The sequence below is a fragment of the Chiloscyllium plagiosum genome, chromosome 41 (genome assembly GCF_004010195.1).
Source record: "Chiloscyllium plagiosum isolate BGI_BamShark_2017 chromosome 41, ASM401019v2, whole genome shotgun sequence".
Taxonomy (NCBI): domain Eukaryota; kingdom Metazoa; phylum Chordata; class Chondrichthyes; order Orectolobiformes; family Hemiscylliidae; genus Chiloscyllium; species Chiloscyllium plagiosum.
The window spans coordinates 16,023,106-16,049,078 of record NC_057750.1 but is presented as its reverse complement, the minus strand read 5'-3'; the positions used below and the strand labels follow the sequence as shown (position 1 = coordinate 16,049,078).

At 41.1% G+C, this 25,973-nt stretch overlaps 1 protein-coding gene across 3 annotated transcripts in view; it reads right to left on the bottom strand.

The window, feature by feature from the left end:
• zc3h4 (zinc finger CCCH-type containing 4) overlaps positions 1 to 25,973 on the bottom strand; it is a 160,139-nt gene that overhangs the window by 25,901 nt on the left and 108,265 nt on the right. For all 3 annotated transcript variants that reach the window (XM_043681008.1, XM_043681007.1, XM_043681006.1), the window contains 3 exons: positions 17,983 to 18,265; positions 11,635 to 12,197; positions 4,493 to 4,606 (listed from right to left, as the gene is read on the bottom strand). In XM_043681008.1, coding sequence (XP_043536943.1) covers positions 4,493 to 4,606; positions 11,635 to 12,197; positions 17,983 to 18,265 — 960 coding nt within the window. The remainder of the gene's footprint in view (positions 1 to 4,492; positions 4,607 to 11,634; positions 12,198 to 17,982; positions 18,266 to 25,973) is intronic.

Here is a 25,973-nt window from a genome sequence, read left to right as displayed (position 1 = left end):
GTAAATGTAGGGGTATGGGTGGGTTTCGCTTCGGCGGGTCGGTGTGGACTTGTTGGGCCGAAGGGCCTGTTTCCACACTGTAATGTAATCTAATCTAATCGAGTCTTGATTAGACCACACACTTGGAGTATTGTGTTCAGTTCTGGTCGCCTCATTACAGAAAGATGTGGAAGCTTCAGAGAGGGTGCAGAGGAGATTTACCAGGATGCTGCCTGGACTGAAGGGCATGTCTTATGAAGAAAGGTTGAGGAAGCTAGGGCTTTTCTCTTTGGAGCGAAGAAGGATGAGAGGTGACTTCACAGAAGTGTACAAGATGAAGAGAGGCATAGATACAGTGGGTAGCCAGACACTTTTTCCCATGGTGGAAATGTATATCACAAAGGGGCACAATGTCTAGGTGGAGGAAGGTTTAGGGGAGATGTCAGAGGCAGGTTCTTTGTGATGGGTGCGTGGAATGCACTGATAACAGTAGCAGTAGAGTCAGATACGTTAGGGACATTTAAACAACTGTTGGATAGGGACATGGAAGATTATACAATGAAGGGTATGTAGAGTTGTCTGGTCCAAGAGTGCGATATAAGGTCAGCACAACATCAAGGGCCCAAAGGCCTATATTGTGCTATACTGTTTTGTGTTCTCATAGAATCCCTATCGTGTGAAAAGAAGCCATCAAGTCCACACTGACCCTCCAAAGAGTATCCAACCTAGACCCATTTCCTTACCCTATTACTCTGCATTTCTCCTGACACATGCACCTAGCCTACACATCCCTGAACACTATGGGCAATTTAGCATGGCCAATTCACCTTACCTATTCTATGTTCATCCAAAGGATCATAAGCCATGCTTCTGCCACCTCCAGCCAGATGCCACCACAGACATATAGTTCCCTTCCCTCCCTCATCTTCCCTCCAAGGAGCGTTCCCTCCAGGACACTCTGGACCACTCCTCCTCCACTCCCAACACCTTCCCATGGCACCTTTTTATGCAATCACAAAATGGTGCAACACTTGCCCATTTACATCCTCTCTCCTCACTATCTAGCCACTCCTTTCAGATGAAACCTGCTCTTCACTCAATCTCGTCTATGTATTTACTGCTCAGAATACAGTCTCCTCTACACTGGGGAGATGAAACACAGACTGGGTCACTGCTTTGTAGAACACCTATGTTCTGTCTGTAAAAATGACCCCAAGTTTTCAGCTGCCCGTTCCCATGACAACATTTCTGTCTCCAGTCTGCTGCAGTGCTCCAACAAGGCTCAATACAAGCTTTAAGAACAAATTCTCATCTTTCGCTTGAAACCTTACAGCCTTCAGGTCTCAATATCAAGTCAAATATTTTTGAGAATAACCATCTCTTTTGAAGTCTACTACCCTTTCCCACATCCCAGGCCCTGTCATAACATGGGTTGTTTTCAACACTGCCAAACTACTTTCAATTTGCTAATCAAATTGTGTGTCATATGGTCATGTTCCACAACCACCTAATGAGGAGGCAGCGGCTCGAAAGTTTGTGCTTCCAAATAAACCTGTTGGACTATAACCTGGTGTTGTGTGATTTTAAAGTATTTACAACTACACATCCCTCATTATCGCAAGGAAAACAGACGCTGGAAGCCAGAGTCAGTTGGTGCGAAGCTGGAAAAGCACAGCAAGTCAGACAGTGTCTAAGAAGCAGAAATGTCAATGCTTTGGGCCAAAATGTTGATTTTCCAGCTCTTCGGATGCTGTCTGACCTGCTGTGATTTTCCAGCTTCACATCTATTGATCCCCATTATCACCTATCTGGCTTCTCTTCTTGCCTGGCTTATCATCTATAATCTTTTGGTCTGCCTAACTTATTTTCTCTGTCTCTACTGGCTCAGTCTCCACCTATCCATTCAGTTGTACCCATCATCAACATAAATATCATTATTTCCTCTTTCACACACATGTAATCTAGTGTGTCCGTTGCTTTCGATGTGGTCTCCTCTATATTGGGAAGACAGGACGCCAACTTGCGGAACATTTAAGAGAACATCTCTGGAACACACTTCAACTCCCCCTCCCACTCCGCCAAGGGCATGCATGTCCTGGGCCTCCTCCATTGCCAAACTATAGCCACACGACGCCTGAAGGAAGAACGCCTCATCTTCCACCTTGGGACCCTCCAACCACATGAGATCAATGTGGGTTTCACCAGTTTCTACATTACTCCTCCACCCACCTTATCCCAGATCTAACCTTCCAACTTGACACTGTCCTCTTAAACTGACCTACCTGTCCATCTACCATCTGCTCAATCATCCTCTCCGATCTATCACCTTCACCTCCCTGTCGCATTCACCTCCCAGCTACCTTCCTCCACAGCTCCACCCTTCTCCCAATTATCTCTCAACCCCCATGGGCCAGCCCCCATTTCCTGATGAAGAGCTATTGCTCGAAACATCGACTCTCCTGCACTTTGGACATTGCTTGACTGGCTACGCTTTTCCAGCACCACCCTCTTTGGCTCTGATCTCCAGCATCTGCAGTCCTCACTTTCTCCTAGTTGATTATTTCCTATTTGCTGTCAGTTCTGAAGAACGGTCACTGGACTCGAAACATTGAGTTTTTTACCTCTTCATAAATACTGCCAGACCTGCTAAAGTTGACAATGTTTCTACATTATTGAGATTAACCTTTAACTCCATATGCAATTGAATTTATGTTCCACCAGCTACCTTGGTCCCAGAGCATCTGCCGAGGGTACTAACCCAGTGAAGTTACCACTATGCCAACGCCTCCTCCGGCATGGCTGTCAAGGATACTAGGTTAGTGGTGCTGGAAGAGCACAGCAGTTCAGGCAGCATCTGAGGAGCAGTTTACTGCTCCTTGGATGCTGCCTGAACTGCTGTGCTCTTCCAGCACCACTAATCCAGAATCTGGTTTCCAGCATCTGCAATCATTGTTTTTACCCTGTCAAGGATACTATCCTACTCCTATCACCTGTCTTAGATGCATTGGAAGGATTTGCAGATTGGTACTTAACCTGCTTAGTCACTTTATGCACAAAACATCTGTGACAATCAAGTCTCACAACTGGATGTGAACAAGGGTCATTCTTGCTACACAGGAGAGATGCTACCCACCGCACACCTCTTAAAGGGTTTTAAAGAACCACAAGGGTTTTCATGGCAAACAATGATAGTTTCATGGTCACAACCAAAATGCAAACAACTAGGTGATGTTTTGCTTTAGCCATGGGCGGCACAGTGGTTAGCACTGCTGCCTCACAACGCCAGAGACCCGGGTTCAATTCCTGCCTCAGGCAACTGTCTGTGTGGAGTTTGCACATTCTCCCCGTGTCTGCGTGGGTTTCCTCCAGGTGCTCCGGTTTCCTCCCACAGTCCAAAAATGTGCAGGTTAGGTGAACTGGCCATGCTAAACTGCCCGTAGTGTTCGGTGAAAGGGTAAATGTAGGGAAATGGGTCTGGATGGGTTGCTCTTCAGAGGGTTGGTGTGGACTTGTTGGGCCGAAGGGCCTATTTCCACACTGTAAGTAATCTAATCTAATTTCAGATGTTGAAACAAATTTACCTAGGCTGGTGCTTTAATACTATTTCTGAAATTTTGGCATAAATCTCTGTCAGCTGTCACCTAGAGTATGAACTGGGGCAATTAGATTTTGGGGCTAATTGACATATAATTCAGTAGAAGCAACTTGGAACATTTATTAACCAGATTTTCCAACTCAGGTGCAGAGTTGAACATACACTCAAATAAAACAGACAGAACTGAAATTGGTGGAGAAACTAAGCATGTCTGGCAGAATTTGTGAGGAGAAAACAGCATTTTAAATTTTGAGTCCAGTTGCCATTTGTCAAAATGAATCTGCTCTGTTTCTGGGTTTTTTTTGCATGTTTCAGCTCTTTTACAAGCATGGTTCTTTGTTTCATTATACATGAATGATCTATATCATGTTCCTACACATTGCTGGCTTCATATTCATAAATGCTGAAAGCTGTGTTTCAGACTCAATTACGTGCAATGCTCAAATACTGAAACTTATCAGTGGAATTAAGCCTCATCAGCAGGGAATAGCTGCAAATACTTACATAATATGCTGATATATATATATATGCAAACATTTTTTTAAAAGGTCAACTTTGGGCTGAAAATATGTTTAATAAACTGGAATTTCATTTCTAGTCTGTGTTGAATAACTGACCCATGGGTTATGGACAGAGGTATTGTTTATAATTCATACCTGCATCTCTAAGATAGAGGGGATATTAAACATCAATTCTATGAGCTACAAATCTTCTCAAAAATCAATTCTATTTTTTAAAAAACTATTGTCAGCCCAACTAAAACATCAGGTGTGTGAATGCAGATGCAAGGCTTGATTACTGTGAACTTGGTTAATAGAATATAGTGTCATTTTCCGTTTCTAGTTTATGTTAAAATAACTGACCCCTCAGCTATGAATAGAGTTACAGAAGCAATAATTCTTAAATGTACATCCTCACCTTTGAGCATCTGCCCTCGACAAAGAATTTGCAGAGTACTTTCCCTTTCTTCTCTCCACACGGCTGATGTCCTAGGTCATGCACATTTCTCCTATGCATATCTTCACCAAAATCCTAGCAAAAAACAAGGTTCAGGAAGACAGAGTGAGGGATTTAATCATGTTCAACATGATCAACAGATATGCTTACCATCAAAAAGAAATATGTGTGAATCAGAGATGTAACAAGGATTGGTATACAACCAAATTGGAAAATATTAGTGCAATTGACATTAAAATCCTCAAAAACACTAAGAAACATGGTTTTAAGCCATTATTCATTACTGTTCATTGCAACCAAAAGAAAGAATAGCTTGACTTGCAATCCCATTTCAAGATAATGTCTTATACTTCCTCACATTTCATTATCCGGAGAACATAGCAGACTGCAATTTGTCACATAACAGCCAAACAGCATGAAACATGCCCTTCGCTCCAGCTTGTTTGCATCGACCAGATATCCCAATTTGTCTTAGTCCCATTTGCCAGCATTTGGTCCATATCCCTCTAAACAAGCCCAACTCATATACCCATCCAGATACTTTTGAAATGGTGTAATTGTACCTGCCTCCACTACTTCCTTTGGCAGCTTGTTCCATACACGCACCACCCTCTGCATGAAAAGGTTACCCCTCAGGTCCTTTTTAAATCTTTCCCTTCTCACCTTAAAATCTATGCTCTCTAGTTTTGGACTTCCCCACCCTAGGAAAAAGACCTAGGCTATTCACCTTATTCATGCCGCTCATGACTTTATAAACCTCAGCAAGATCACCCCTCAGCCTCCAATGCTCCACATAAAAAAGCCACAGCCCGTTTAACATTTTCCTATAACTTAAACCCTCCAGTGCCAGAAACATCATTCTTTATCTTTTCTGCACCCTCTCAAGTTTAACAATATCTTGCCTATAGAAGGACAACCAGAAATGAACACAGTATTCTAAAAGTGGCATCAATATCCTGACATCCACGTCTTATACTCAATATTCTGACCAATGAAGGCAAGTGTATCAAATGCCTTCTTCACCATCCTGTTTACCTGCGAATCCACTTTCAAGGAACTACACACCTGCACCCTGACGTCTATTTGATCAGCAACATTCCTCAGAGCCCTACCATTAACCGTACAAGTCCTGCCCTAGTTTGTCTTACCAAAATACATGTCACATTTATCTAACGTAAACCCCATCTGTCACTCCTCGGCTCAATGGCCCATCCGATCAAGGTGCTGCGGTATTCTGAGGTAATCTTCTTCCCTGCCCATTTATTTTGGTGTCTTCTGCAAACTTACTAGCCAAATCTCCTATATTCATGTCCAAATTATTTATATAAATGAGAAGCAGCAGTGGACCCAGCATCGATCCTTGTGGTACACTGCTGGTCACAGGCCTCCCATCCAAAAAGCAATCTTCTACCATCACCTTCTGTCTCGTACCTTCAAGCCAACTTTGTGTCCAATTGGCTAATGTTGCAAAGTTGGTGTATAAAAATGCTAAGATTGTAAAATGGGGGAAATCAGTGCATGGCCCTTTAAGAGATGATGTTCTTTTTGGTGCTTATTGTTAAAATGGATATCTGAACAGCAGTTAAAGTGCAGGTGCACAGATTGAAACATTTTGTATCAAACAGCCAAGCAGCATTTTTACCAAGACAAGTTTTTTTAAATTTAGCCCAATTAATTTAAACCAAGCACTTAGAGACTGAAAGCCAATTAAATTTAAATCTGATGGTGTTGATAACCTTGAACCAATCTGGTTGTAAAGAAATTAATATGTCAGTCACAGTTACAAAGACGAGGGCAATTGGACTGAGAGGTGAGAGCCAATTACCATCTGAAGAGATAAGAACTTTCCAGCTCTCAGGAAAAAAGCACCATCTATTCATAAAGGTACATGGCTCTCTTACATAATATTCTTGAACCAGAAAATGACTAAGAAGGCATATCAGACAGAGAAAGACAACAAAAGAAGATACAGAAAGTTCAGGAAGACACATTCTGTGTGAACTTTGAGAGACTAAATTTTAATTTATTATTTTCTTATTACTTGGATGTATATAAGTGGGACCGGTGTTATTGGAACAGTGTACTATTAGAATCTTGTTTTGTTCAGGAATAGGTAGTTAGAGAGGGATTGTTTGGTTTGTTGGTAATTGTGCTAACTTGTTCACTGTTGAAGTTAGATAAATAAATTGTTGCTTGTTAATTACAGAGTGGGTGAAAGGATTCCATTTCATTTAACCACTTCTTTACAACAGATTGGGGGTAAGAGGTAGGTTATACCACTCTTTACACTTCTTTTATCAGATTACGAGGCGAGGTGAGCTTCTCTGGGTGTTTTGGTTTTAATTATCAGAGGGGTGTCGGCCTCCGCTTCATAGCACTAGCTTCCCTCAGGATCCCATGTGATCTAACTTTACTAACCAGTTTACAATGCGGAACCTTGTTGAACGCTATGCTGAAATCCAAATAGATAACACCTACCACTCTGCCTTCATTAATCTTTTTTGTCACCTCTTCAGAAAACACAACCAAGTTAGTGAGGCTTGATTTTCCATGCACAAAGCAATGCAGACTATCCCTAAACAGTCCTTGCCTTTCCAAATGCATGTGAATCCTTTCCCTCAGAATTCTCTTCAACAACTTATCCATCATTGACATTAAGCTCACTGGTCTATAGTTCCCTGACTTTTCCTTATAGCCTTCTTAAACAATTGCACCACATTAGCCAAACTCCAGTCGTCCGGCATCTCACCCATGGCAGTCAATGATACAAATATCTCAGCAAGGGGCCCAGCAATCCCTTCCTTAGTTTCCCTCAAAGTTCTGGGAAACACCTGATCAGCTCCTAGGGACTTATCCACCTTTACGTGTTTTAAGAGCTCCAGCACCACCTCTTCAGCGAAATCAGCTCTTTTCAAAACACCATTATTTGTTTCTCCAAGTTCCCTAACTTCCATGTTCTTCTCCACAGTAAATAGTGGCAAGAAATATTTGTTTAGTATCTTACCCATCTCCTGTGGTTTCAACATAGACGGCCACGTTAGTCTTTAAGGGGCCTGTTTACTCCCTCATTACTCTTTTGCCCTTAATGTACTTCTAGAATCTCTTTGGATTCTTACCAACCTTCTTTTTGCCAAAACTATTTATGTCCCTTTTTGCCCTCTTGATTTCTCCCTTAACTATACTCCTATTGCCCTAATACATCTCGAGGGATTCACTCAATCCGAGCTGTCTATGTCTCATACATGCCTACATCTTTTTCTTAACCAGAGCCTCATTTCTCTAGTCATCCAATATTCCCTACGCTTACTAGTCTTGCCCTACACACTAACTGTCACACTTACTGTCTCTGAACTCATAATCTAATTGGTAAAGGCCTCCTGTTTCCCAACTGTCCTTTTACCTGTGAGTAGCCTCCTCCAATCAACTTTTGAAAGTTCCTGTCTAATACCGTCAAAATTGATCTTACTCCAATTTAGAAATTTAACTTTTAGATCAGGCCTAACTATTTTAAAACTAGTCGAATTATGATCACTTGTCCCAAAGTGCTCCCCCACTGACACATCAGTTACTTGCTCTGCCTTATTTTCAACAGACAATCAAGTTTTGCTCCTTCTCTCATAGATACATTCACATATTGAATAAGAAAGTTTTCTCATGCAATCTTAACAAAATCCTCCCTGTTCGAGCCCTTAACGCAACGGCAGACCCAGTCTATATTTGCAAAGTTAAAATCCCCTACCATTATAACCCTATTACTCTTACAAACATCTGAGATCCCCTTACAAATCTGCTTCTCAATTTCCTGCTGACTATTTGGGCGTCCAATAATACAATCCCAATAAGATGATCATTCCTTTCTTATTTCTCAGTTCCACCCAAATAACTTTAGTGGACAATCTCCCATGAACATCCTCCCCAAGTACAGCCATAATGTTATCCCTAACCAAAAGCACCACTCTTCTCTTGCCTCTGTTTTTATCGTTCCTATAACACCCTGGAACATTAAGTTTCCAGTCCATCCCTGAACCACATTTCTGTAACAGCTATGATATCCCAATCCCATGTTCCCCACCAACGCCAAGTTCATCTGCCTTTCTTGTCAGGCCTCTTGCTTGAAATACATGCAGTTTAATTTATCAGTCTTACCTCATTCTCTGACTCGATTATTTGACTTTCTCACCTTATCGACTGCACCAGCCTTAGCCTTTTCTCAGTACCAACCAACACCCACACCCCCACCACCCCCACCCCAACCCTCATAGAAGTTTAAAGCCTCCGAAGTACACCAGATGTTCCCATGAGGATATTGGTCCCCTTCCAATTCATGTAGAAGCGTCCCTCTTATAGTTATTTCTACCAATAAGGAGATCCCAATAGTCCAAAAATGTGAATCCTTGCCCCTGTACCAGCTTCTCAGCCGCACATTCATCTGCTCTATTCTCCTATTCTTACTCTCATTAATGTGAGGCACCAGTAGCTGTCAGGTATTACTACCCTCAAAGATCTACTTTTTAACTGCCTGCCTAGTTTCCTTTATTCTCTGTGCAGAACCCCATCTCTTTCCCTATCTAAGCTGTAGGTACCAATGTGCAGAACGACCTCCTGCTGATCACTCTCTCTTTTCTGAATACTCTATAGACTCTTCAAGATATCCGTGACCCTAGCACCAGGGAAGCAACACATCATCCTGATATCTCACTGACAGCTACAGAAATGTCTTTCTGTACCCCAGACTAGACTGTCCCCTATTACAACTGATCACATGAAACCTGACAAATCCCTCATTACAGTAGAACCAGTCAAGGTACGAGAAATCTGGCTGTCAGTGCTATATTTTCCTGAGAAGCTATTCCCCACTACAATTTCTAAAACAGCATATCTATTTGAGATGGAGATAGCCACAGGGGACTCCTGCACTACCTCGCTCCCTCTCCTACCATCCTTAGCGGTCAACCATCCACCTGACTAAATCTGTGGTTTTTCTACCTTTAGTTCAATCAACATTACAGAAAACATTACAATCAAAGGATAGGAAATAGTAAAATGAAAGACAGAACCTTAAGTCTGTGTTTTGCTCAGTAACTGGTAAAGAATCTGAGTCTTGGCTACCCAAAATATGAAGATTAGAAAACCATGTGAAGAAAGAATGAACAAAATTAATATTGAAGAAAAGGAAATGGAAAATGTCAGAGCTTCACATCCAGCATGTTATCAGAAACAAGTGAAGAGAAAAACATATTCAAAATGAAAGTGCTTCTAATTGATTTAGAAAATCATTATAAGCAACGAGACACACTAAGGGACATGAAAATATCTAAGGGTTATGTTTAATCAATGGCCTGGAATTATTCCATGTGACATAGAGATTGAAGTTGTAGGCCCAACAAATTCTGGGATTCCTCCTCCATTCACACTGACAGAAATCGGCAGTGGTAAAGATTGAAATGGTTGACTCCACTGAAGAATTTCAGATCCCACTCCTCCCCCATTTAAATTTCAATGGAGTTGGGCAAATTTCAACAGTGATGTGATTTACACCAGCTCAAAGCTGTTGCAAACCATAGGAAAAGTCCTGGTTTGGAAGCAGAAACCATTTGATACCCAAGAAAAGAGAAGGGTTAACAACAATGAAATAGCGTATAAGTTTTGTATGTTTTTAATACAGTGATTAATGATAGGACTTTATTCCGAAAAGAGAAATTATCATTAAATCACCCAGCATTGTGAAACGTCTTCAAGTGATTAGAGTACATTATCTGCCGGATGATGTGTTCCTTTGCACTGAACAATTTTGAAATTCAGATCTGACTGTGTCAATCGTTCTCTGTGCTTTAAACAGACATGCAGCTACAGTAGCTCAGAGGGAAATAATGAGGTCCTGCGAAGACTTAGACCAAAAAAATTAACATTGTCCACTATGCACCTGGACCATAAAGTCAGTATATGGCCAATATCTACTAACATAATAGAATCTCACGGTGATAAATTTGCCACTTTTCTCCTCTCTCTTGCTGAAACATGGCTAATTAGATCTGGTGTTCTCCATGGATTATACTTAGTGAGATACCAACCATCGGTTTATGAGAAATCTGTATTGAGATTTGGTACCCTCCACAGGTAAAAGCATTGAGATCCAGTACTCAATGCACGGAGCATTATGACCTCAAAACCACCAGTGTGCCAAAGTCTTAAGTTATAGAACCATCACATGCTGGTTGGCATCTTTATTTCCTCCCGATTTGGAGATGCCGATGTTGGACCGGGGTGTAAAAGTTAAAAATCACACAACACCAGGTTATAGTCTAATAGGTTTAACTGGAAGCACTAGCTTTCGGAACGCCGCTCCTTTATCACAACGACCTGATGAAGCAGTGGCACTCCGAAAGCTAGTGCTTCCAATTAAACCTGCTGGACTATAACCTGCTGTTGTGTGATTTTAACTTTGTTTCCTCCCAGAAGAGTTATTAGTCTTACCCAAATTGTTAAATAACTTCAATGACAAATGAAGTTTGATCTCACGAGTGGAAGATAAGGTGGCATTGGAAACAACATTTAAGTACATGGCTTAATTTTTAGCAGCTCATTACTGGCACAGAACAAGTTCCGTCTACCTCAGTGTGCAAGCGTGTATTAGCCATACAATAAAAGCTGAAAAACATTATCAAGATTCATCATTGCTGGCTGGTTATAGAGGAATGAGAACATTACACAATTTAAACAAAGTTGAGAGTGTGGTGCTGGAAAAGTACAGCAGGCCAGGCAGCATCCAAGGAGCAGGAGAATTGACGTTTTGGACAAGAGCCCTACATCAGGAAACATTGATGAAAGACTCTTGCTTGAAACGTCGATTCTCCTGCTCCTCAGATGCTGCCTGACCTGCTGTGCTTTTCCAACACCACACTCTCAACTCTGATCTCCAGCATCTGCAGTCCACACTTTCTCCACAATTTAAACAAAGACCTTTTTACAATATTTACACAATTTCTTTTGGTTTAATAAATATCTTTTGTATGACTTAGCAACATTTATATTTACACTGCTCTTTAAGGGTAACAACTCATCAAGTAATAATTCAATACCCAAAAATTTCAGATTTTACTCACCTGCATTTCTTCATCATAAAGGTCATCATCACATTCACCCATGGGATCCATCATATGTCCTGGTGGTCCATGTCCTGGTGGTCCATGTCCTGGCCCAGGTCCATGACCAGGGGATCCATATGATGGTCCTGGTCCAGGCCCATGCCCAGGGGATCCATACCCTGGACCAGGCCCATGCCCTGGTGGTCCAAGATTAGAACCAGGTCCATGTCCAGGACCGGGACCGTGACCTGGAGGGGGTCCATGCCCTGGACCGGGTCCATGGCATGGAGGCGGGCCATGTCCTGGCCCAGGCCCATGGCATGGAGGAGGCCCATGTCCTGGTCCTGATCCTGGTCCATGACCTGGGGGACCATGTCCCTGGGGGCCATGCACAGGCCCTGGCCCATGTCCTGGAGGTCCATGTTCTGATGGTCCATGACCTGGCCCCGACCCATGTCCTTGTGGTCCATGCACTTGGCCATGTGTTCCTCCTCTGCCTCCTCTTCCACCCCGTCCCCTAGCCCTTCCTCGGCCACCTCTGCCTCGCATACCACGTCCTCTACCAGCACCTCGACCAGGACCTGCAGAAACAATAGAATTTATAGTCAGAATAAAGTCAGGATAGAACAAAAATGGACACAACTGACTGAAAAGCAAACTGGAATAATAATGAACAAGTTAAATAAATAATAATGTCTGCAATGGGATGCAAAATAAAGTCGAGCAAAGTTGCAACATATTGGACTCGAAACATTAATTTTGTTTCTCTCTTTGCAGATGCTGCCAAATCTATTACGTTTCTCCAGCACTTTACTTTCATTACACCATAATACTGTTTTTATTAGTAATGATCATTTTACTGAAGAGAATATGTCCTATAAGTTAGGAGTATAATGAAATAACATCCACTTGCCAGATGATGGCAGCTCCAGTAACACTCAAGAAGATTGTCACCACTGAAGACAAAGCAGACCACCAAATCAGCACCACCAGCATGCCCCCAGCGACCCAAAACCAAAAACACGTATCCCTACCACCACCAGGGGGAACATATGTCAATCTTGAATTTAGGAATATGTGAAAACATGAAAATCGTGGTGATAAATACAGAATCAGAAAGCTGCTTCAGTACTAATCAATTGGGTCAATATGCTAAAGACTGGCAAATGGAGATTAATTTGGATAAATGTGAGGTATAGCATTTTGGTAAAACAAACAAGGGTAGACTTATACAATTAAATGCAGGGTTTTGGGTAGTGCTGTAGAACCTATAGATTCAGGTACATAATTCTTTGAAGGTTGCATTACATATAGATAGGGTAGTTAAGATGTTTAGAATGCTTGCCTTCATTGCTCAGACCTTTGAGGAGAGGAGTTGGAAAGTCATGTTGAAATTGTAGGTGGCCTTGGTGAGAACACTGTGTCCCGTTCTGGTCTCCCTGTTATAGGAAGGATACTATTAAGCTGGAGAAGGTTCAGAAGAGATTTACCAGGATACTGCCAAGAATGGAGGGTTTGAGTTATAAGGAAAGGCGGGATAAGGTTGGAACTTTGTTCACTGGGGCTTAGGAAGTTGAAGGGTGACCTTATCGAGATTTATATCATGAGGGCTATAGATAAGGTGAATTGTAGGTGTCTTTTCCCTGGAGTGGGGATTTCAAGCTAAGAGGAGAAAGACTTGGGGGGGGACGCAAGGTTTTTACACTGCAAGTGATTCATATGTGGAATGTACTTCCAGAGGAAGTGGTGGATGCGGTTCCAACATTTTAAAAAACATTTAGGTAAGTACATGAATAAGAAATGTTTGGAGATATGCACCAAGCGCAGGCAGGTAGTAGTTAAGTTTGGGATTATGGTCAGCATGGACTGGTGGAACCAAAGGATTTGTTTCTGTGCTGTATGACTCAATGACTCTATAATAATGTGTATGAAAGAAATAATGTGGTGAGAAATAAGATGCTTCGTAAAATTTTATTGGATCAACATAGTTGAAATTCACATCTGTGCTGGCATGGGCAGTCCATGCAAAGAATTTGTATGAAAGATTGGGGCTACACTTCACATCAATAGGTTTTTGGGAGAAGTCAAAAATTCCTTCAATAATGAGCCATCATCCGTCGGCGTGGGATCAGACTATATTTAGTTCCGCATTTTTGTAAGCACTTGAATGCCCAGCTTTCAAATTGAGGGGGATTCATTAAGGCTGAGTTTCAGAGAAATTTAATGAGCCTTATAGCATCATATAAGGCCATGAGAAATAAATTTCAATCCAAGGGACATGGTGTAATACAAAAGAGAGTGGCAGAAAAAGTGGAAAGATTGTGATGAAAAACAATAAATTTACAATAAAGCAACAAAATGAGTAGGGTGTATTCTTCAAGTTTAATATGCACTGATGGTATAAAATGTTGAGGTACCATGCATTTCACATGCCCACTACATTGGGCAATGCTGAGAATCAGATGACAGACACTGAATTGCCAATTGAGGATGAGCAAGGAGATACAGAAATCCAGGACAAAGCTATCGATCGCAGAGGACAAGAACCAAAAGTAGGCACCAAAACAAAAAATACCAAAAGAGTCTAATGAATGAAGGAATGTTACCATTATAGGAACAGCAGGGAAAGGCAGCATAAGTACAGACATTGGTTAAATGTGCAAGATGAGGAATAGAAAGTAATATCCATAGATTGGCAAAGAAAATGAACGTGGCCCATGTAAAGATTATTAACTTGTGAAAGGAATTCTACTCATAGGAGGGTGAGATTGTGAAGCAGTAGTCCTGAACAAGGTAGGACAACTTGCAGAAATCATAATTCTGAACTATAGTCTCTGGTCCATAAACCTCAAACATGAATTCTGATTTCTCTCCAAAGATGCTGAGAGACCTGCTGAGTTTTTCCAGCAATTTCTGTTTTTGTTTCTGATTTCCAGCATCCTCAGTTCTTTTGATTAAATTCTCTGCAGTGTGTAAACAGGCCATTTGGCCGAACAAGTCCACACTGACCCTCCAAAGAGCAACCCAGACCCACTTGCATACCCTATATTTATCCTGACAAATGCACTTAACACTATGGGCAATTTAGCACGGCCAATTCATTTGGCCTGCACATCTTTGGATTGTGGGAGGAAACCGGAGCAGAGACAGGGAGAATGTGCAAACTCCACACAGACAGTCGTCTGAGGCGGGAATTGAACTCAGGTCCCTGGTGCTATGAAGCAGCTAACCACTGAGCCACCATGCTACCCCAATTTTGGTGTACTGTTTCCAGAGATCCAAGGGGAGAGATACAAAAAGGTCCACAGGGGTACTTTTTTCACACAGAGGGTGATGAGTGCATGGAATGGGCTGCCAGAAGTAGTGGTGGAAGCAAGTACAATTTCATCATTTAAGAAACATTTAGACACATACATGGATGAGATAGGTATAGAGGGATATGGACCAAATGCAGGCAGATGAGACTAGTTTAAATTGTGAAAACTGGACAGCATGGTAAGTTAGGCCAAAGGGCCTGCTTTCATGCTGCAGACCTCTGTGATTCTGTCACTGTTTGACAAGAACAAGGAGTGGGAATTCTATGGGAAGTTCATGACTTTATGATCAAGATACTTCAGTGGTTATAAACAATTTGGAAGGTAAATTAATAACAGAGCCATAAAAAGAGTTGAACAGCTAGGATGAATTTGGTTCAGTAAATAGCCAACCTTATTAGACAGATGAAGATGCTAAGAAAAAGCGCCCCCTGATGGGACATATAAGACTAAAGCCATTCCAGTAGCATGGGATTTTGATGTAAGACTCAGTGATCAAGATATTGAAGAGGGTTCTCCCCCTACAAGAAAAATGAACTTTAAGATCTTCTCAGCCCTTTTAACAACATACCCCTGGGAATGTAAGCCAATCAATATAAAGGTTGTATTTCCAGAAGGTGAAAAGTATTAAAAGGAAGCATTTCTGAAAACACCTAAAGAAGGTGATCAACAGAATCATAGAGTTATTATGACACAAGAAGAGGCCTTCCCACTATTGATTATGCACCAGCTCCCTGAATAAGCATTATAACTAAGTGTCACCCTCTGTCCTTTCCTCATAATTGTGAATATTTATTTTAAGTTAATTTAAATAACCATCCAATGCCTTCTTCAATGCATACAGAAGGGAAGTTTTGGAAGTTAAGCCAGTGTTCTTAAAAGGTGAATGTGCAGGGAGGGTCTAGTATTTCTCAGTTAGGTGCTGTCCTGCTGGAAATTGGTTGGATCACATAGTTCTGGCAGGCAATTTATAACGCACATTACTGATTTTCTGTGGAAAGGTTCTATGGATTTTGGTAGTGTGAAAGAAAAAGTAAAAATTAATTTTAAGGTTACAATCAGGCTTGGGGGTCATTAAACACACAAACTTACATATAACCAGAATAAATCACATGTAACACTTAATTCAACAGTCTTGCTTGGAAAGTATTTATCTCATCCTGATACATCAGGCCAAGTCCTCCAAGAAAAATGATTTAGCACTAAGGAAAGAAACACATCAATTAAGATATTTAACTGATTGTGCACTCAGGCTAGAGCCAATGCTAGTTACGGTGTATTGCAGCAGAGTGTTTTTTTTAATTCATTCATGGGATGTGGGTATCATGAGCTAGGCCAGAATTTAACTTCTATCCCTAATTGCCCAGAAGGCAGTTGAGAGTCAACCACTTTGCTTTGAGTCTGGGGTGACATGTAGACCAGAACAGCTATGAATAGCAGATTTCCTTCCCTAAAGGACATTAGTGAACTAGATGTGTTTTTCCTGACAATCAATGATAGTTTCATGGTCATCATTAGATTTTTATTTACAAATTATCATTGAATTCAAATTCCAGCATTTGCTAAGGCGATATTTGAAGCTAGGTCCCCAGAACATTACCTGTTCCTTTGGACTAATAGTCAAACAATAACAGCACTAGACCATCGCCTATTCTAAATAAGTACAATGATGAAGCAGGCTATTGATGAGGAAGCCTTGAGAGCAAATAAAACACTAATGAAATTAGGTTTAGAAAAATGAACGCTCAGGTTTCCAGCCTTGGGTAATTCAGATGACAAGAAGCTAATTCTTTCCAGTTATGCTTCACAGGTCAATCTTCTAGTGGGATCTTCTGAGCATGGCAGGATCTGTCATATTCTTGGTGGATTACTACAATAAGTGTTGTTTGCTGACAGTGTTGAATACCAGTTACTAATTGTCAAGCCTGCTTTACAAAAAAGGCACTTGCTTCAAGAAATTATTGAAGATCCTTGAAAAGAGAAGTTACAAGAATATGAAGAAAAATAAGTTAAACTTCATGAGTGTTTTTGTTTGTTTAAAGAAAGGGAAGGTTTTTAAAGTATGTACAGTATGAAACAAACATTCATTTTTCATCAGTTTCTGTTGATTGTTTGTATGTCTTTAAAAGCTTTATGTAAATATAGTTAGGTGGTTGTTTTTGGCTGGAACGTACAGTATGGGCCAAAGGGCCTTTTTCTGTGCTGTAATATTTTTATTACAGGTTGCCTCTGAATCTCTCTCTAGAAAAGCAGGGTTTGAACCCTGCAATGTGTCAGCATTAAGCTGATCCCCAATCTAGTTGCTTAATCAACTGACCTACCTGCCTCCCTCAACTTTTCTATGGTGTAGGTGTTTGTGGCTCTTTAAGAGGAATCTGTCAGTACACTAAGGGTTAAGTGCTGATTGAAGTAGTGGTCCAAATGAGGTTTGTGGCATACTGTCAGTGTCCCTACATTTTGACTAAAAATAGTTCAATAAAGGTGACACTGAGAGATGTGGTATGAGATATATAGCTGTTAAATAATAAACCTTATCACAAGGGAAAGGCTTCTTGAGTTCTGACTCACTGGGAGATTGAGATCCCACTGAACATTAAGGTGTACCATAAAAGAGCTCAGGTCAAGAAATTCAAGAATGGAATTTCAGAGTTTCGGACACAAATAGTTTCATTGTTGGAATGATGAAAATTTAGACTGTGCAGGAGGTCAGATTGGAGAAATGCAGAAACCTGCATGCAGAACTGGAAGACATCATAGAGATGGGCAGGACATTGAGACTCTGCAATTCTAATACCCCAAAACCAAAGAAAAGACCACTCCCAGGGCTAGGATGTCACCCAATAATTTATAGTGGAACAAGTTTAGAATGGGGACAGATTAGTGGTTTAATGTTAAGCTCTGACAGTTAAACCTTGTGCCTTGTCACAGATGAATAGTTAACCAACAGGTTAATTACAATACACCCAAATATTGGCCACCACCTCAGAATATGGAAAATAAATTAAAGGTAAAGAAAGGAACACACAAAATTTCAACTTTCTACAAGCTATACCTGATGCTCCACGCCCCCTATTGTGTCCCATTGGCATATGGGACTGCTGCTGGTGGTGTTGATGCTGTTGCTGAGAAGCCTCCTTTGCTTTCCTGTACTGGCTCAACTCCTTGGCAAAATCATCATAATCTTCTTCTTCCTCATCTGGTACTTCCTCGTCCTCTTCCTCATAGTCAACGTACTGATCATCCTCATACTCCTCATACATGTTATAGTTCATCTTTTCAGCTTTCACATATGTCTTCTTTGGTAATGGAGCCCCTGACGGGGATGGATAAGGTGGCTGCATTAAGCATAGAATAAAATGTAATTAGTTCAAGCACAGAAAAACAGTGACTTACCAAAGCACCAGAAATGACATAACAGTTGCACATTTGTTTGGTAAGTTACCATTATGGCACAGAATTGGAAAATACAGTTTTGTACCAATAACCCAGAATGTGAGCTCCAAACCTTAGTCAAATCAGCAACTGAAGGTGTAGGGCAGAAATGAACCACATCAGTAAAGTAAATATTGATAACACAGTGGTCCAGGACATTCAGCCTCAGACCTTCAAGTGACCATCCTCCAAGGTGGACTTCAGGACAGGCAGCAGAGGAAAGTGGCCGAGCAGGGGATGATAGCAAAGTTTGGTACCCATAGGGAAGGCCTCAACCGGGACCTTGGGTTCATGTCACATTACAGGTGATCACCATTGCACTACACACACACACAGATATTCCTGCACACACATACACACGGACACAGGTACACACAGACGCGCACACAGACACCCACACTCCCACATGCACCCCCTCACAGACTTAAGACACTTTGCACTCACTACACACACACACACACACACACTTTCTCACACTCACAACCCCCACCTCAGACAGACACACACATAGACCCACATGCACACATATATTTTGTGGGGTGAATTTGTACTTGCACAGAGTTAATTGCATTTTGCTCAAAAACTGCATATATTCATGTAGAACTCTGAGTTCAAAAACTGCATGAATTTATGTAAAACTCTGTTATCTCACTTTTTAGATTAGAATCAATCTAAACATCAGGTCATAGACTTCGAACACAAGGAGCTAACACCTTCAACATATTGTCTAGCTATCACCATTGTTAACAGCTAACCCGAGAATGCAACTTTAAAAAAAAGTTTTGTGATTTACACATGAAAGAAGTGAAACTACCACTGTATTCTAACAGATGAAAGGCCTAACAGACAATCAATTTTTCAATGTATAATTTCAGTTCCATCACACTGTAAATTTTTGCTATAAATTCTGTGTTACGATCGAGCCCTCCACTATCACCTGATGAAGGAGCATCGCTCCGAAAGGTAGTGTGCTTCCAATTAAACCTGTTGGACTATAACCTGGTGTTGTGTGATTTTTAATATTGATAACACAGTAAGCTAAGACATCCTTTCATTCCCTTCGAGGGCTCTTGTGGTGCACTGGTAGCATCTATACCTCTGAACGAGGCAGTCCAGGTTCAAGTTCCATATGTTCCACAGAGGTGTGTAATGACATTTTTGAACAGATTAATTAGAAAATATCTAAAGTTAAAACCTAAAAGCAAAGGTCCTTACTGATTATGAAGTTAAAATTTCCCTTTTTGTCCCATTCACTTATCATCCTTGGAATAGTCCACATTTTCTCAATGTTTAATCTGCTTTGTTTCTTCCTCAATGTAGCCCTCCCTAACCTTATACTATTTCCCGACTTAGAGGTCAGCTGGTCCCCTGATCACGCTGGTCTGCCACATACGCTTGAGCCAGCTCACAAGCAACTTGTCAACAGTCCAGGTGGTGGATTTCTGTTCGGAAACATTCGTTTATTCTTGCAGCCCCTGAAGCACAACTGAGTTTAGGAACTTGCTATACAATAATATGTTCTGCTATAAAGCTAAAGTTCAACCACAGATTGGTACTTCACTGCGAGAATTTGTATGGACAACCAGTCAATAGTTCAAAAACAATAACTGCTCGAAAGCTGAGCAGGTCTGCAGCATCTGGAGGGAGAAAATTCAGATCTAAAGAAGGGTCACAAGATCCAAAACGTCAACTCTGCTTTTTCTTCACAGATGGTCCCAGGCCTGCTGCATGAACATAGGAATTAGGAGTGGGAGCAGTGTGATGATATTATGGCATTAACAGGTGTATTTTGTCCTATTTGTTTTATGAAGAGAAGTTGAGACAGAGGTGACAAGTGGTCTATTCGAAGCCAATAAAGCGAATAGCTTGTGAGGCTTTGGGAGTTTTTAAAAAAATGTTGGAATAGAAGCAGCATGAATGGGTGGAGTCAAGGGGTTTTAATTTAGCTTTCAGTAATTGCTGGAGTTTGAAGTTAGCTGTGGAAGCTGTTACATGTCTCTGTTACAGCAAAATGCTTGAGTTCTTTCTCTCTCTCTCTGCCAAACTTTTCTCTTGATTTTCTTTTCTCTTGGACTGGAGAAACATTGCACAGGAGACAGTCTATTTAACTAAATTTGCATTTGCCAAGGGTGTGTTTATGAGATATTACCACATTGAAACAGTTGCTGTTTAGTGGTTAAATAATCTATTACTCTGTTAAGTTTTCAAACAGAGTTAAAGTTATACCAATTTATTTTTCTTTTATTTGCATTTTAACTGTAGGATAAGAATAAAAAATGTTTTGCTTAAAGCTGAGAAGCGTATCAATCGAATTACATCTGGAACATAGCACCTTACACTTGCCTTTAAATAAGATAAATGTTAGGGTCTAGGCTATCTCGTTGTTATATCTGAAGGGGGTTTGGTGTGGTCCATAACAGTAGACAATTTAGCCCTTCGACCTCACTCCCTCATTTAACTTGACCGGAAGCACATATAAGGTCTAGGCAGGTGGGAGGGACGGGGGCTTGTTGGGTCTGTATTGTCTACACTTTTGTATGTAACAGTATTGTCTAATGTACACGTCATTGTTGATGTCTCTTTATATTTTTATATATGAAACTGGGATTTGAGGTTTGTCCTCATGTCCCTGTAAACTGTTTGAACTGTGGGGTTTGGGGCCTGGCTTTGCTGCTCCTCTCCCTTGTAAAATTGCTGTCTTTTGTATGCAGCTGTAAATGTAACTGTTTGTTGTATACTGTTTTTGTAACTTGTTTAATAAAAATAAAAAAAAATATAAGGTCTAGGCAGCTAAGAACAGAACAGGCCCTGGAAGAATATTGGAAGAGTGGGACAGGTCTTAAACGAGGAATCAAGCGGGCTAATAGGGATCATGAAATAGCTTTAGCGAGCAGAATTAAGGAGAATCCCAAAACATTTTATTCTTATATAGGAAGCAAGTGGGTAACTAGACAAAGGATTGGTCCACTAAAGGATAACAAAGGAAGGCTGTGTATTGGACCTGAGAGAATGGGTGAGATTCTGAATGATTACTTTGCATCATTGTTCACTGAGGAGAGGAACATGATTAATGTTGAGATTAGAGATAGAAGTTTGATTAGTCTGGATCACGTTGACATAAGTAGGGAAGATGAGTTGGGTAGGTTAGGGTTATTAAGGTGGACAAATCCCCAGGACTGGATTGGATCTACCCCAGATTGCTGAGGGAGACAAGAGAGGAAATAGCTGGGGCCCTGACAGATATCTTTGTGGCATCCTTAAATACAGGTGAGGTGCCGGAGGACTGGAGGGTTGCTCATGTTGTCCCCCTGTACAAGAAGGGTAGTAGGGATGTTCCGGGTAACCACAGACGAGTGAGCTTGACGTCGGCGGTGGGAAAGTCGCTGGAGAAGGTACTGAGGGATAGGATCTATTTATATTTAGAAAAGAATGGGCTCATCAGTGATAGGCAACATGGTTTTGTGCGGGGGAGATCATGCCTTACCAACTTAATAGAGTTCTTCGAGGAAGTGACCAAGTTGATAGATGAAGAAAGGGCTGTTGATGTCATATACATGGACTTTAGTAAGGTGTTCGATAAGGTTCTCCACGGTAGACTAATTGAGAAAGTGAAGTCATATGGTGTGCAGGGTGTTCTAGCTAGGTGGATAAAGAACTGGTTGAGTAACAGGAGACAGAGTAGTAGTTGAAGGGAGTTTCTTGAAATGGAGAAAGGTGACAAGTGGTGTTCCATAGGGGTCAGTGTTGGGGGCACTGTTGTTTGTAATAAACCTAAATGATCTGGAAGAGGGCACTGTTGTTATGATCAGCAAGTTTGCAGATGACACAAAGATTGGTGGAGTAGCAGAAAGCATAAGAGACTGTAAGAGAATACAGGAGGTTATAGATAGACTGGAGAGTTGGGCGGAAAGGTGGCAGATGGTTTTCAATCCAGACAAATGTGAGGTGATGAATTTAGGCAAGACTAATTCTAGAGCGAATTATACAATGAACGGAAGGGCCTTGGGAAAAGTTGATGGGCACAGAGATCTGGGAGTGCAGGTCCATTGTACCCTGAAGGTTGCTGCACAGGTGGAAATGGAGTGGTCAAGAAGACATATAGTATACTTGCCTTCATTGGACAGGGTATTGAGTATAAGAGCTGGTAAGTCATGTTAAAATTGTATAAGACATCGGTTCGGCCGCATTTAGAATACTGTATACAGTTCTGGTCGCCACATTACCAAAAGGATGTGGACGTTTTGGAGGGGGTGCAGAGAAGGTTTATGAGGATGTTGCCTGGTATGGAAGGTGCTAGCTATGAAGAGAGGTTGAGTAGGGTAGGTTTATTTTCATTAGAAAAAAGGAGATTGAGAGGGGACCCGATTGAGGTTTACAAAATCATGAAGGGTATAGACAGGGTGGATTGAGACAAGCTTTTTCCCAGGGTGAAGAACTCAATAACGAGAGGTCATGCTTTCAAGGTGAGAGGTGGAAAGTTTAAGGGGGATACATGCAGCAAGTACTTCTCACAGAGGGAGGTGGGCGTTTGGAACGCGTTGCCAGCAGAGGTGGTAGAGGGAGGCACGGTAGATTCATTTAAGATGCGTCTGGATAAATGCATGAGTAGGTGGCAAGTAGAGGGATATAGATGCTTAGGAATTGACCGACAGGTTTAGACATTACATTCTGATCGGCTCAGGCTTCGAGGGCTGAAGGGCCTGTTCCTGGGCTGTAAATTTTCTTTGTTCTTTGATCTTGTCCTGGTCTCAACTCCAATTTCGTACTTGCTCCCCAAAGCCATTTATCCCATTCTTCATCAGAAACAGATCTATTTCTTCCTTGAATATGTTGATTGATTCTGCCTCAACTGCACACTGGGACAGTGTGTTCCACAGATTCATAACCCTCTGAGAGAAGTAGTGTCTCCTCATCTGGTTTTGAGCCTAGCTCCTCTCACTCAATATCAAGACCTCTTGTTTGAGACTATGGGGAACATTGTTAAACATCCATATAATCAATTCCCTTTAGCATTTTATAGATCAGAATCATATCCCCTCTCATTCTTCTGAAGTCTAGGGAGTACAAGCCCAAACTGTTCAACCGCTCCTTGTATGACAGCTCTTTCATCTTTGGAAACAATCTGGTGAACTTCCTCTGAAATGCCTCCAGTGCCACCACATTCTTCCTCAAATAAGGAGATCAAAATTGTACATAATACCCCAGGTGTGGTCTCATCAATGCTTTATGTAATTGTAACAATACTTCTTTACTTTTATAATCCAGTCCTTTTGGAACAAATGCCAAGATTCCATTTGCCTTTCTTACGATATGCTGCGCCTGCGCACCCATTGTTTGCGATTCACGCACAAGGCTACCTAGATCCCTCTGCACTGATGCACTTTGATTGTGATTCCCATTTAAAATAATAATTTCCCCTTTTATTTTTCCGGCCAAAATGGAATCTTTTCCAGCAATTTTGTTTTTGTTTCTTACTTACAGCATCTGCAGTTCCTTGGTTTTTTTTTACTCAGTGATTCAGGTAAGTTGGAATACTCAGTTATAATGTTCTAACTTCGCAAATAAAATCATATTATCTCTTCTCTCAGACTCTTCCCATAAATTGTATTGCTCTCTCTCTCTCTCTCCATCACCAAATAAATAGTTTGGGAAGATTCTGCACCATCCCCTGCTGATTCTTTCTGAATTCCTGCTTCAATCTATTACCAAGTAAGCAAGAGAATTTACTATTGCTTGTTATTAACTATAGAGAGAATCATTTCTCCATCATCTCCCTGTTAAATCAATACAACAAAAAAAAACTCACAAGGAAGAAAAGAAGAGTGGATGGATTAAAAAAAGAACATACCAGTAAAACAAGATCTGGAACAATAGCAGCAATAATTAATTAGGAAATGAATTGACAGAGGACAAGTACAGAAGTTAAGAAGAAAGGAAATCATAGAGTGTGGAAACAAGTCATTTGGCCCAATAAATCCACAGTGACCCTCCAAAGAGTAACCCACCCAGGCAAGTACCCAACCCTATTACTCTAAATTTCCCCTGACTAACCCACCTAGCTTGCACATCCCTCAATGCTATGGGCAATTTAGCATGGCCAATTCACTTAACCTGCACATTTCTGGACTATGGGAGGAACGCACACAAATATGGGTTAAAAGTGCAAACTCCACACACACAGTCACCTGAGGCTGGAATCGAACCAGAGTCCCTGGCACTGAGAGGCAGCAGTGCTAACCACTGAGCCACCATGCCACCCTATTTTCTATACTTCACTATTCATTGGCATAATGTAGTTAACTTACCCTGATTGAAGTGAGCCAGAATATTTTATAATGATGTCAACCATGATCAGTGGAATCGTTCTTAGGTTGAAGTCTCACTATAGAGATCTGAGTACAAAACTGAAATGGGTATTGTGGTACAGTCCCGAGAGAATTAACCATAGTTGGAGGTGCTACACTTCTGATGAGATTTTAAACCAAGACCCTCCCAGATGGACCTAAAAGATCCCATGGCAGTGGTGCTCTGATCAACTTTTGTACCTCAACAAACATCACCAGATCAGATTATGTGGTATAATTTTACTGTTGTTAGTGAGACATTGCTGTTTCAGCATTACTACACTGCCTATACCTTAAAATATGACTGGTTGACTGTAAAGCAAATTGAGACACTCTAACATCTTAAAAGGCATTATGCGAATGCCAGTCTTTGTCTTCAATTCTTAAACAAGCTCTAGTTCTCAATGTTTATTCAGTTACATTTAGGCAGAGTCTTGGGGGAATATAGTGATTTATTTCTCAAAATAGCACATCTGCATTATTTTAAAAATAAATCTAACATAGTATTTCTAATATCTCCTAAATACCAACAGGAAATTCAAATCTTGCACTAAAAAGTTCACTAAAACTCTTAACCAACGGATGTTACAAAACCTAATTTTGAACGATAATGGCAGCATGAGAGATATGCTCCCCAAGTAAGGGTTGGGATTGTTGTGTCACATTTATGGAAATGGAGTATAAAAAATAGGATAGAGTGGCTAGAACAATGAGACCATGCCCAGAATTTAAGCTGTACAGCCGAGAAAAATGGATTACTTGCTCCGTTGCGTCAAAGCCAGTCATTAAGTGCCTATCTACTCCAATCCCATTTGCCCGGACTTAGCCCGCAGCCTTGTATGGTACAGCATTTCAAGTTCTCATTTAAATAAGTTTTCAATGTTTCTGCCTCTACTGTCCTTTGAGGCAGCAAATTCCAAATATCAAAAAATTCTTCATTAAACGCCATCTTAACCTCTTGCTCCTGACCTTAAGTATATGGCTTCTGATTACTGACCCCTCTACGAGGGGTTAAGTTTCTCCCTATCCATGCCTCTTAATTTTATCGATCGCAATCAGCTTCCTCCTTACACTACACTTCTCTATTCTATTTGCATAGTTGCAACGTTCCAGCTCAGGTAACATCCTGGTGAATCAACTCTAACTAGAACTGGAAGCACTGGAACAATCTTGGAATTGCTGCAACACAGACCATTTGACCCATCATGTTTCTGAATGAGCAATTCAGCTAATGTCATCCTCTTGGCTTTTCCCAATAACCCTGATT